Raw genomic sequence first — 14,206 nt, 5'->3', positions numbered from 1 at the left:
CAGAAAATGGCTCGTAAGTCGAGGCGAATTCGTAAGTAGAGGTAAATTTTTGGGGCCGGAGCTGATCGTATCTTGAAATTTTCGTAAGTAGGGGCATTCGTAAGTAGAGGTACCACTGTACTTGAAAGCTAGTGCACTAGTTTTAGGCAATGCAGTGGAGACCAGTTGCTGGGAAGACAGAGCAAGAAAGGTTCCTCGAAGCCTTCTGGTTGGCCACTAAGGGTAACAGGATGTTTGAATAAACAGACTTTTTGTCAGATCTAGCAGGGCTATTACTATAAACTTAAGACATTTTAATTGGCTCTCATAAATAGATTAATTACCTCGATATTCCCTTTAGCTTCCTGAATGAGTTTCTCATCTCATGCAAATGAACACTGGGAATTAACACCCACTTACCACCTTGACTAGTCTATAGGAAAACACTTTTAGCACAATTTGTTGAGCAATTTAAAAGCAAGACTAAAAAGTCAAGGGCTGATTTCTGGAATCAAAGAACAGTACCTGGCCCCTTAAAAACAGGTATGAAGAGCCATGTTGGATATATTACAGTTTTGAAAATCTGGTCAAGACAAATCTTACATATAGGAAAAAAGACAAAGAAGGAAAACTGAGAGGAAGTTGGTGAAAATACTGTATATACCAAAAAAAGCAGCTATACAGATTGAGATTTAGGTGCTGTTGGTGAGTGAAGAGATGTCATGGAAGGTAGATGAATAAACTCCAGGATCCTAACACGACAGTCTGCTCACCTCTTTCTATGTAAAAAGTAGAACAACATGTTGTGATGCAATTCCGCTTCATAAAAGAAATGCCCCTGTTCAGGACCATAGACTAAGAAGGTGTTCAAACCTGGAGGTACAGCAGTCAACAGAAAAGTGTTAAGGGACCTCTTTTTTTTTTTCCTGTTTCCTCCTAAGGATTTATATTGCTATGCTATAAATTACTATATAGCTACCAATTACCTGAGCATTTTATAGTTGCCAAGAAGGGGGCAGAAAAGATATTCCCCATATCTCCAACTATTTTGAGTTCTGAACAGTAGTTTCATTCAGAACATCTCTCTGCACCCAGCATTTGTGCTGATGTAGCATGCGTGGGCAGAGCTGTATTCTCATATATCCTCTTTGGACAATACATCAGATTTTCTTCCAGCTTGGTAGCGGCACAGATCTAATTATAAAGGCAGGCCTTTTTCTCATTGCGGGAACTCTTGCCTCAACTCACCTCTTTAGTAGTTGTCACCAACAACCTTACTGATTGATCGATGATATGCCATTAGTTGGAGTCGACTCTTAGCGGCCATATAGACAAACCTTCTCCAAGAGGAAAGCCTATTAGGGAGCCCAATCATAATCCTTCTTCTATTCAATTTCCAGATAGTTTTTTTTTTTTTTATCTGCGCTCAGTCGTTACCGACTCTGCAGTGACTGCTTTGGATGAGTCCTTGCAGTTTTCAAGGCAAGTGTGAAGTGGTTTGCCAGAGCCTCCTTCCTAGGGCAGAGCCCAGCTGGCGAGCACAGGAGGCGGAGTTTCCGTTGCTTCGCGCCCTTTTCAGGCGCGCGGGGTTTTTTGCGCTTACCGGCAACTGCTCCCGATTCCTTTTTGCAAGGCGCCGCCAGCATTTTTCCTCCCACCAGAGTGAGAGTATCCATTTATCTACTCACGTGAGTTTTCGAACTGTTGGGTTGACAGGAACTGGGGAGGAAACAGGAGCTCACCCTGCTAACGTGAAGGCTGGACTCGAACCGCTGAAGCGTTGACCATTTCTGGCCGGCAACTTTCAGCATCATTAAGCCGCTGCGCCACCGCGTCCCCCCAGATAGTTTTACAATTGAATAAAAAATATTTTCCCTGTTTATCTATACAGTGGGCACCAAACCCTTGCTTTACCCTGTTTCCAAAATTCTGGATCAACCCAGAGTCCTTACTCCAGGCACAAATGACCAGCCTCAAATGATCATACTTTGGACACATTATGTAAAGACTGAATTCTCTGGAGAAAGCTCTGATGCTGGGAATGGTGGAAGGAAAGGAAGAAAAGGAAGACGAGGATCAAAGTGGATGGACTCAGTTACAGTGGCAATGGGTGCACTGTTGGAAGACCTGAAGGACCAGGTTAGGGACATATTATCATGGAGAAAATCTATCTATGTAGTCGCTAACAGTCAACACCAATTTGATGACACATTATCTCTCTCTCTCTCAAAATTCTGGACATGAGAGCTATTATCTTCCTCACTACCACAAAAACATACATATATGCTATACTCTCAAGTGAGAACAGGAGACCACTAAAGTTCCATAAAGTTCCAATGTGGATATGTCTTTACAGTTTGGGGTGCTTGTAATCCTTATACAATAGCAATTTATTTCCACTTTCTGGAAAACAAATATTAATCCAATCCACTGCTGAAAAGATGTTTGCAATTTACCTGCTGATGTGTGCTTGAACTTTTCACTCTTCTTCTTCCTCCATTTCCATGGTTTGAAAATTCTTCCTAGAGTGGCAAACTTACTTCTCCTCCTGATGGGAGGGGTGTGTGTCCCTGGAACCAATGAGTCTGAACGCATTGCAGCCAGTCTCTCCACTTCCTCCGCTGGGTTTTCAAAAAGGAAAGGAAAAGAAGAAAAGAGAGAAAGGGGAGAGAAGGGGCATGTTAGTAAAACAGATGGGCAATATTTATCCATTTTGAAGCCATGTTCATAGAGTGCTACCAAAGTAAGTATTAATACAAATTAATTTGGAGCACTTTTTGCTACAAATGGTCACCAATAATCTGGGAAGATGATCCTAGAGACCTCAGATAGGACTTTCCCTTCTGGATTATGAAAGGAAGATAGGAAGATTCTGAAGTAGTTTATTTCCTGTTTATCTTTAAAAATACATGGAAGGACTAAAAGAGATCAGTAATACTGAATGACACATCCTAGAGCTGAACTAGAGCTCCAAGCATTGCCTGCCACTACAATAACATGCATTCTCCAGGGATTATGCTGGTACTGTGTGAGTCCAGGAACCCAACTTCTTTAAGAAGATGTTGAAGATGCAGTTTGTGTGCTCCTGCCTGCTCCAAAGCACTTTTTCAGCATCAGATCCAAATAACTGCACATCCTTAATGAGCATTTATAATCCCAGGGTAGATGCTACAGAATGATTTATAAGTCAAGGATCCTTGACATAGGGCCTGGTTATTTGAGGGGTTGTCAATAGTTTCTGCTCTTCCAGTGAGATTGAGCATGCTCCAGGCCCCTTCAATGATACAATGAGACCTAGGCAGTATGTATTCTTTGTTATGGTGCTTGCCCTCTGGAACAGCATCCTCAGCGGAGATTTGTATGGTTCCCACTACAGCTTCCAGAAGTTGTTACATGTGTAGTTCTGCTCCCAGGCCTGGGGTTTGGGTGGATACTGAGCCTTTGTTAGTGTTTTGTTGGTTTCAGGTATGTTTGGTTGTTTTGCTCTTCCAGATCTTTCTGGAACATATCTTTCTATCATTTGGTTTTTCCCTGTGTGTATTATTATTAAAGGGTTGTGTAGAGATCTAAGGGCAAAATGATTTGGAGGACACAAGAACATATAGGGAACCTAACAAGAATGTCTCAAAGCAACTGCGTCTTTTCCTGGATTTGCAAGGCTACCCTCTGCAGCTGACATGGGGAAAGATGTAGTAAGGCATTCCCAACAGATCCTACATACCTTGCATTCATTAATTCCTGTGGCCTCATTGAAGACCAGAGAGTTTAAATAGAAGTTTTGAACACGTTTTTAGCTTAGATATGGTTCAGATAATTATGGTTGGAGATATTAGTTAAATTTTGGATCTGTTGTCAGATCATATTAGTTAAGCTAAATTAAACTCTTGCACATAGAAAGTGTGCATACTGAAATTCAACTTTGCATGAATTGGTTTTCTGCTCCTATAAATGTATTGACCATTAGGACAACAGATGTAGAGTGAGTTGGCAAAGGGACTTTAAAGCACCCTTCAAGATCTTAGCTGTAGATAGTTATTACCATATTATTTTCTAAATAACGTTTACCCATATTTTTCTTTCACATAAGCACCAGTCTCAATAATATTTTCTTACAAAAGTTGTATTTCCAACCTTAGTGCTTCTCCCTTCATGCAGTTTTTCTGTTGTATAAATCAATTTGCTATCCAGCACTACAAGCTTGTGTGCTAGGGTTAATTTGTTGGATGTTATGCAGCAAGAATGTACTTTTCTTTCAAACCCACATCAGACTTGATCCTGCCTTAGCTGTTTTTTTAACATCTTATCTATATGTGAAATGGATATAAGAAGAAAACCAGGGCTCCTGTTACATTATCAATTATAAGAAAAACTTTCTTAAGATGATATTTAAATATATCATTATTGAAAGATTCACTTTTTATAAATCATGATTTTGAAGGCTTTCCCCCCTAAAAAACTAGTTTTATAGTTGTTTGGAATGCTATTAAGGGATATATTTGCGGCCATATTATTGCACGTGTTTCAAGGAAAAAGAATAAAAAATAGAAAATAAAGTTGCCTCTATATTATTGGGGGTCTGCAATGATACCTTTTTGAATATTTTCCCCCCCAATTTCATTTAAGGAGGCCTATATAACTGTGATGTTGAAGGCTGGTAAAGATTCTACTGATTCTGCACGGTATCACCCAATTTCTTTATTAAATGTTGATGCTAAATGTTTGACAGTGACTTTGGTACATACATTATAAACTATACCTCCTTCAATCCACCATCCTGTGCAATCTGCCTTCCGTAAAAAGGTGACAAATCTCAGACATGATTAACTGATATTTTTATTCAGAAATATCATGCAATCAAAGCACATTATGGATACAAAGATGGCTGAAGCTGAACTCAAGTTATTATTTGCTAAAGTTATATTAAGTTTGTTTCACAATTATGAATTTCCTTTAGCAAGATTTATTGACATTGAAATCAGCTGGAATATGAGGAGGGCGGAGCTGGTGTCGCGGCGATACGGCGGGCGATCCTGGGCTCCCAGGATCGCAGCCGATATCTCCCCCCCCCGGATGGTCCCGATGGACCTAAGCTGTCCCGTAGAGATGGCGATCGCAAAGGGCGCGTCCTGTGGATCTCAGGGACACTGCAAGTCCCAGATTGATCCCAGGAGAAGCTCTTGAAGCCGGCGGAGGAGAGGCAGCCATTTAATGACTGCAAAAGCCGGGACAGCTCCAAAGGAAGAAGAAAGAGAGGGGTGTCAACTGGGTGAGATGGACCTTTACTATTCAACTATTCTTAGAGAACACCTTAAGTAACTTAAAGAGATTTTTAAAAGTGAAGAAAAGTGGATTAAGCGGCGAGATTGAGCCTTATAAAAAAAAAGGGGGAAAAAATCTTTTCTTTTTAACTTTCCCTTTTTAGTGGAATTGGCAAGATGTTTTTCTTTTAAAAAAAAAATATTTTTAACTGGATTGGCTTTTTCTTTTCAATACTTAATAATCTTTTATCTCAAGCTTCTTTTTTGATTAAGATTTTTCTATTGTTATAAGAAACTTATATTTTTTGATTTGGAAATGGGGAAAGTGGAGTTAAGAGAAAGTAAATGAAAGAAAGTTGCACTGCCATCTAGAGGCTCGATATAGTGTCTTTTTTTTCATTGTGACGTATGCTCAAGGACCCTGGGCTTTCTAAAAAGATAGTGGGATGTGCATGTTTATACAGGTGCCATCCGAATAACTATAAACAAGAAAGCGGAGTTGAAAGCAACTTTGAAAATATTCAAGATGGAAAGTTTGAGTTAGTCACAAGAGCCTTGATTAGTGGCAGTAGCTCTTCTTTCTGCTAGAAGCTCAGCTTTGCTCTCTATTCCCCCCCCAGTTGGATTTTTAAAGAGACCTAGCCTTTCCCCTCCTCTTCTTTTTTTTTCTTTTTCTTTTTTTTTCTTTCTCTTGGCAAGAACAAAGATAAAGAATCCTTTGACTTAATGAAAGTTTATACAAGATAATAGACTATACGAGAAACACAATGCAGAAAAAGATTTTTAAACTATCAAGGATGACTATAAAAACCTGGAAGAAGAGTTGCAGAAATTCCCGCAAAAAAAAAAAAAAAGATATTAAAGCTAAAATGGACTTAATTAAACATAAAACGGGATCAATGGAAAAGGAAGAAATAGCACAAGAAATTAGAAACACTAAACAGAATTATTTTGAGGCTTATAAACTGAGAATCAAAAGGGTTAATCAACTGATAAATGAAGAGGGACAGACTTGTTCTTGGTTCTGAGGATGAGAAAAAGATTATACAAGATTATAATGGAAAATCGTACTAAGAGAATGCATAAAAAGAAGAAGTAAAACAATATTGAAAGAAACTACTCCAGATGCTTAAAGAAAAAACAAGGGGAATACAACAATGATGGAACTGACAGAAGTTTCAAAAAGCAGAATGCTTGAAAGGACATTTATTATTGCTTTCTCTTATCCAATAATATAGAAAAAGGAATAAACAGCCAGATATTTTGGGATATTGAATGAAAAGGGTGAACTTAAAACTATGCAAGCGTTTGAATAAGGTATAAAACTGAGATATATAGTAAAGAATTGTATTTGATTGTAAATGTTTTAAGAGATTAGACTAAAATTCATACATGGTTGGATATAGTAACATATAGATTTTAAACTAGAGATATTTTTGTTGAAACATGTAGTGAAGAATTAAGTATGTTTTGATAGTGGTTAGAACTGTAACTTTTAAGAATTGGAAGAATGAAAAAGTACCTATGCAGGAGGAAGTTATTGAAAATTATGGAATGTGCAGAGATGAGTCAAATTAATATTTGAAATTAGAGTAAGAAGATAAGAAATTTTATATGACACGGGATTTGTTTTATTAATGATTGGATGAGAAAATATAATAATGTAATGGATTAGGAAACTTTATAATAGAAATTTGATATTAATTATATATACACACATATAATCAATGGATAAAAATGTATTACTAATCCTATTGAAAGCTAAAATTTCTTGTAATAAATGATTCTATAGACTAGCTATGAATGATTAATAATTGATAATTGATAAGTATACAAGTATATTTTGAATAGATGATATGAGAATTTAAGATTATGAAAGGGGCACCAACGAGTTGGTAACTGGTTGACACACGATATAAAATGGAAGATTTTTTTTTTATGCCTTTGTATGTTTTTGTTTGTTTATGTATGTTTTGTGTTTGTTGTAAAGAATAAAAAATTTTATTAAAAAAAAAAAAAGAAATCAGCTGGAATATATTCCCTTATTAGTTTTAAAGTGGTCTGTGGATATTTGAAAAAAAAAAAAAAGGTGGGTTACTTGATGTTTGATTAAATATCTTGCCACAAATATTCAGAGAAAAATACTGTTGTTTGTAGACGTAAATATTTGTGTAATATATCAATCACAATTAATCAGTATGATTCACTGACCAACCCCAGCAGTTAAAAATAGAATAGTAATTATAAAAACCAAATAAAAATCACACAGAGTAACCAGCAACCATCATAACATTGTCAAAATCATTAACAAAAATCATTATATCAGAACAGTAAATAGAAAATCAATGAAACATGCAAGTCAAATACATGACAGCAACAAAAACAGGCAGCAAGCAGGCTACTGTGAGGGAAAGACCCTGACTGAAAAGGGTCCAGATAATCCATTTCATCCAGGGTCCACTGAAGCTGAATGGTTCCCACATGCTAAAATGAGAGGTTGGAGACTGGACAAAAGTTGTCTAACATGGTTGGGTCCAAGGATGGCCTCTTAAGGGGGCATACCACTGCCTCCTTCAAGGCAGTCAGCACCATCCCTTCCCTCAATGAGGCATTAATCACAACTTGGACCCAACCACATACCACACCCCAGGGCATGAGTCTATAACACAGATGGCAGAACTTACAGCCCCAAAGACCCTGTCCTCTTCCTCAGGAGTAACTGGCTCAAACTCTTTTCAGGTAATGGAGTCGAGACATGCCCTAGTCACTTCCATAGGACCTGCCCAGTTGGCGTCCAATTCCAAGGGAAGTCAAGCAACTTTATCAAACAGATGTTGAGAATATTCCTCACAGCAGCCTAAGGACTCTCCCAGACCCTCCTTGCCCAGAAGGGACCTGGTCACCCTCAACAGGACCACCAGTCAGCTATCTCTGAACATGATAAGAGCAGAGAAATAAACTTGCTTTGCTGCTCTAAGAGCCACAAGGTAAGTCCTAAAGGCTCTCACCTGTGTTCAATTCAGAGTCAGAGCTTGACCTTGGGAAAGTGCCACACCCTAAGTGAAGCAATACTGAATAGCAAAGATTAGCACAACTCTTCAAGAGGAGACGGTAGCAACTGCTCTAATTAGCCAAAGCTATATAAGAACATTGGCAAAAGCCCATCCTGTTGTTAAAAGTAACTTCTACTTTCTGACATGGTGTTCCTGTCACTTCCTCTCCTTGCTCGGTAAATGAATCTTTTCTCCACTTTTAGAAGAGCTTTTGTGGATTTCTTGACCCATGGACTGTTCTTGGATGACCCAGCTTTTCTGCCTTCAATCTTTTCCATTAAGGAGCCTTGAGGTACTGACAGAATTTACACAACAAGAATTCTGTCCTTTATCTTTTCAAGCCTCTATGATTCTCTAATAGCCTGCTTCCATCTTTACCTTAGTTTCTGTTGGAAGATTCATGGCAGGCTAGTTAAAGCTCCCAAACATATAACTGCCTTGCTTTCTGTTTACCGTAGCCTTGGGCTTGCGTAAGACAGCTTCACATGCAGTATCAACATTTTACAGGCAACTTCATTTTAGACATCAAACTTCTACCAAAGGGTAGCAAGCATCTCCCAAGTAAAAGAGCATTGACTAAAACATATGAGTAACTGGGGTTGAATAGAATGTGCATTTAAAAAAACGTTTTCCTTAAAGGAGAGGTAGTAATTGGATTCCTAAATCAATTTCCTTGGCAAAGAATTGGAAAGTAGTGAATATACAGATTTTTAAAAGGATCAAAAAGGCATCCAGAAAATAACTCCTGGTAATAAAAATTCTAACCCAGGTAAACTTGGGAAAAGTATGATTCAAAGTCTACAATTTCAACATTGACAATTAGGCTTTTTTGAAAAATAAGCAACCTGGCTTCTGAAAAGGGATATCTTGTCACCAACCTTAAACATGTTTCAAAAACATAAAAGTGTGGTGAGTAATAATCTGGTAGTCATTATACAGAAAATGCAACACAGATCCTTCTGTAATCCATCTGAGGTCTGACTGCATTAAAATACCATTCAGAATTTCTATTGTTGAATAGGCTGAAAAAGGCTCTCAGTAGCATTTTTGCTACTCGTTCCTAGCATGCAGCATATGTACACATATTAGTGTGCCAAGGGCCAACACAAAAATATGGGATCAGAGTTTCCAAAGAGGGGTGTCCATGGAGGGGTGTCCAAAAAGTTAAGATGGCATCTGTTACTGTGCAACTGGAGCCCTGGTCTTTTTTTACATGTGTTGCACACTTATGTTAAAAAAGAGGAATTTCAATCATGGGTAATGGCCTCCATTTTGACTTTTTTTGCTCCCACATAGATGCCCTTGTTAGAGGGCCTTTTTCTTTGTATATTTAAAGGAGATGAACAGTAGAACCTAGGAAATCATTTTAGCCCACTGGTCTAATTAGCCTTTTTAGCTTGATTAGCTTGTCTAACCAGCTACCCACCAGATGTTCGGGGATTAGAATTGGAATTCCCACATATCCGAGGCACACTGAGTAGAAGGGGATACTACTCAGATTGGCAGCAGTACTTCAGGATTACAGAACAAATCTTTTCCAGACTTAGCTTGAGAGGAAAAGAGACTGGTTGTGGCACCTTTTACATGCAGATCAAAAGCTTTTGCCATTGAACTTTGATTACCTCTTCATTTGGAGCAAAAGATATAACCTGAAAGAACCCACTTGCTTCATTGTAAAATTGAAATATAATTGATCAGAATGCATGGTTCAAACAAAGTCATTGTGCTGCAGGATCCCTGCTTTTTACAGATGAGCAAGTTGATCCTATCAATGAGCTGTCTGGGTGGCACTGGAAAGCTCTTTTCTCAATCTCCTGTAGAAGCCTTTGATCAGGGTCTCCTTCAGTGAATTGGGCTTACCATTTATTAGAACATCACACAAAACTTTAAGGATGTTCTAGGCATGCAGAGATGTTTGGGTTATATTCATCAACCCTGTCAGGCTCCCTGACCTGGTTTTGGCAATAAATCACAATCTCCTGACACTTAATAGTTTAGTTCAGCTCTTGGCTCGATTTGGCTGAAAACTCTCGGGTGCAGCTCAGCTAGATTAGAATCTTTACTGAAGACAAGAATGAACCTATACACAACAGTTGCTTGCCCACTGCTAGTGCAAAAGGATAAATGATGTTTATACTTTCAGAGGTTTAAGCTCACAGCTTCTTCTTCCCACACTCTCTGAATAAATGGATGTTTGCACACTTGGTGGTCCTGAAGTCAAATGGTGGTTGTATATTTATATGGTGACAATCCCTGGACTGGGAACTGCTGCTTCCCAACCTCCCTGCCTCAATCCTTGTACCACCTTCTTCTCTACCTCCCTTCTTCCCTTCCCCTCTGAGTCTGAAAACACTGGGTGCTTTTTCTTGTCCCTCCTTCTGATTTGGGGCAAGGGGAAGGGGATGCCCATTCCTTCCACCTCCATTCTTCCTTTTCTCAGGAATCCTCCCCAGTTGTGGACTCTCCCTTCCACTGTTTTCCTGAGTAGGGGGAGTGGACAGGGCGTGGGTAAATTTTTCCCTCTACTACTTTGCCAGGAACTTTCTCCAATTCAGAACTCTCCCCCTGTTTGGGTGGGGCAGTTTTTATACTTCTCTCATCAATTATGCAATTGCTTTCCTCCCCACCCATCAAATATTTGTCCACCTCTGAGCCAGAACTGTTGTCAGGTGCAGAAATCTTATTGCATGGCCCCTTAGATGGCTGGGGCTTGCAAGGATGCTGCAAATGGAATTGTCAAAGAAAGTAGGATGCATGTACAATGTCCACCACCTCCCAAGAATGTTCTGTGTCCAGGTAGCCCTTCCAATAAATTATATATTTAAGTCTGCCCTCCTGCACCAAAAATCCAAAATATACTCTACCTCAAATTCTTCCTCATCTGCCTTCCTCCTTCCAAGTTGTTTACATAACAATTGTCTTTGGCTTAGGAACTACTACTTCCTGCCTTGCCTCCCTCATCCCTCAACAGCCCAACATATTTTTAACCCCTATGTGCAAAGTGAACACATTCAAAATGCTAGTTTCTTAATATGCAGGTAGACCTCACTTACTGACTGCCTTGTTCAGTGACTGTTCAAAGTTATGATGGTGCTGAAAAAAATAACTTTATGATCAATGTCCGCATTTACGACCTTTGCCCCTCAATGAGCAGAGATTGCTTAAACAAGCAAGGGGGAGGGGGAGACAAAAGAAAAAATTCAAGCAATCTCTATGTAATCTCTTCTGCGCTGACCTGTTTTTTTGTCTTCCCCCTCCTTGCAGAGCAGAGAGATTGGAGAGGAAGCAATTACAGGAGAGTAAGCAGGCTCACAATGGGGAGTATGCTGGCTGTTTGTGTAGCGTGCTTGCGGCTGCCAGCACCAGCACCAGCGCATTCCTTTCAATGTGTATTTCCCATTCTGTGGCTGCTTACTCTCTTGTAATCCCTTCCTCTCCAATGAATGTAAATATAAACATTAATTCCCTTCTTGCTAATTATCCCAGCGCCAGGGTGAGCATTCCAAAGGGCAGGGAAGTGGGGAAAAGGAAAGCACAGTCATGGTTGTGTGATTTCCCAGTGAGCGACTGCTTCACTTAACATCAGAGCTGCCAGTCCCAGTTGTGGTCATTAAACGAGGACTACCTATATTGGAATTCTGGTGGGGATGCTATAACCTCTCTGCCCTGGTTGTAATGTGCAAACCCACTATGGAGAGCCTCCATGGATAGAGATACTTCACTGCAGTCATTCTCTAAATGTGGAGGGTAACATTTGGAGAAAAGGATATTGTATTTGTCCTCCTCTTCCCACATATAATTTTATACATTCTTGCAAACATCTGAGAAGGGTCATAATCAAATATCATGTATTTAAAGTAAATATTACTGCAACACTTTAGAAACACATGGATATTCCTTTTTTTGTGGTCTTATTGAATGATTATGCACTAGTATCCCTTATACATGAGTTTTTGTCTTTCATTTATCAAAAGGATGGCGCTGTGTCATATTACTCTGAACTTGGAAAGCCTAACAAAATTGCCACCCACCAACAATATGCGCCTAGTTTTCTTATCATTTCCATGCCATATGGACCTATTGGCCATAGAAGTCTTATGGAAGAAAAGAATACACACACACAACATTTGTGTGGCTTAGTGTTCTTAGGATGAAGTCAAATGCATTGTAGAAAAGATATATCCCAATTTAGTCTTACACTAAACTTGGACTGGCACTACATAGCTGTTTACGACATAACACTGTTCAGCATCATTACATCTCCATGAAATAAACACTTAGATTCATCAATGAGACATCAGAGATTTTTTGTAATACTTTTTCCAACCTGATGCTCTGCAAATGTATTGGTCTACAATTCCCAGAAATGACAACCAGCATGGCTAATGGCAAAGCTGACTGAAAACTTCAGGAGTTGAAGTCCATATCCAGAAGGCACCAGGTTGAGAAAGACTCCCTGATTAACAGGACAAATGTCATTACGTTATTTATGGGCCATGAAGAAAGTTCCTATTAGCAATGGATTATGAACAAAATGGATTACATTTGGCATTTCTATTCCCATTTATCTTAATAAAGTGTATTTGGGAGCTCTATCACTATGTAAATTCTTGACTATAACATCACCAAGATCCACTTAGTGAGAGTTTAATGCTCAAACTTTTAGTTAGAAAAAGGGTTAACAATTTACCAGAAAGCAAAATTACTCTCTGTAGCTACCTATATAGCTCTCAAGCCATGGCTGGTTATATGAGTGAGCACTGATTGGAACAGATGAATTATAGTCACATGGAAATCACATATATGGCTGCCTTATTCAGAGTAAAACCATTTGTCCATCTTGTTTAATGCTGTTTTCTTTGGCAGCTGGTAGCACTCTGAAGATTCAAATAGAAGTTGTTTTCTAGTCTTGCTACCTGAGCTTTTTTTTAATGGAAAGCTTGGGGATTTATCACTATACCTTTTAAATTCTAACACACTCTCTCAACTGATCAATTGTCCAGCTGTTACTATGCAGCATTACTAGATAGGGGAAAGAATTACAGTGTAAACATCTGCCAGTGTCTGAAGCTGTAGCAGTTCTCAAACTAATGAAAGATGTCAAGCAAGGGCAGGCCTAACTCGTGTTGTCATAATCCAATTATGGCCAAACTATTCACAAGCAACCAAACTAGTTAGTAAGTTGCTTTACCCACAGAACTCAGTTAGGTAGTCCTGTTCTTGCTCATAAATGATTCTATGTTAGGCTTGCTTATGATCTAAACAGCCATCTGGGTACCAAACAACTTCAATGAGAACATCAATTCTTTTGAAATAAACACCAGTATTCCTCCTGCCCTTATCACTATGCATGAAACTGAAAGATGCTTCAAACCTGTTAAATAATCAGGGCATCCAACCAAAGAACTCCACAAAGTACAGTTCTAATTCTCAGAACTATCTAAAGATACATGTAGAACTTAGCAATATACCCCAAGAGCATTGGTTCCATTTTGTGAATGGTGGCCTTAATAGGCTGGAAACTGAACTAATTTATGATCGGTTTTTCCTATTGGCTGCTGTATCTTTTTCCTAGGAAGCCATGGAAGAGTCTGCTAAGCCTGACTTTACATTTTCATCTTGCGTTTGATCTACTTCATTAAAACTTCATCAAGTATACCATAGTGATGACAGAGTATGGCCCCATATTTAATAGAATTGAAGGATCTCTAATATAGAAGATGTGACTGAAAGAAGACATTGCCTGCAGGCCACTGTAGAACTAAAGGCAGCATTGAAAGATTATCAGTTCAGAATTATTCTTCCAGAGCCTCAACATTCACTGGGTTTGTTCAAAAAACCCAGTGAATGTAAGCTGTGGAAGGAGGCTCTAATCTTAGCATCCCATTCACCTACATGTATGTTTCTGTTCCTCAG

At 38.9% G+C, this 14,206-nt stretch overlaps 1 protein-coding gene across 2 annotated transcripts in view; it reads right to left on the bottom strand.

Moving 5' to 3' along the window:
• PHACTR1 (phosphatase and actin regulator 1) overlaps positions 1–14,206 on the bottom strand; it is a 243,949-nt gene that overhangs the window by 93,065 nt on the left and 136,678 nt on the right. For both annotated transcript variants that reach the window (XM_088130728.1, XM_088130729.1), the window contains exon 2: positions 2,436–2,600. In XM_088130728.1, coding sequence (XP_087986854.1) covers positions 2,436–2,600 — 165 coding nt within the window. The remainder of the gene's footprint in view (positions 1–2,435; positions 2,601–14,206) is intronic.

Source organism: Python bivittatus, unplaced genomic scaffold (genome assembly GCF_059951505.1).
Source record: "Python bivittatus isolate LINGU-HERP-01145 unplaced genomic scaffold, Pbiv_v1 ctg000840_np1212, whole genome shotgun sequence".
In the NCBI taxonomy this organism is placed as follows: Eukaryota; Metazoa; Chordata; class Lepidosauria; order Squamata; family Pythonidae; genus Python; species Python bivittatus.
This window is presented reverse-complemented; position numbering and strand designations above follow the sequence as displayed.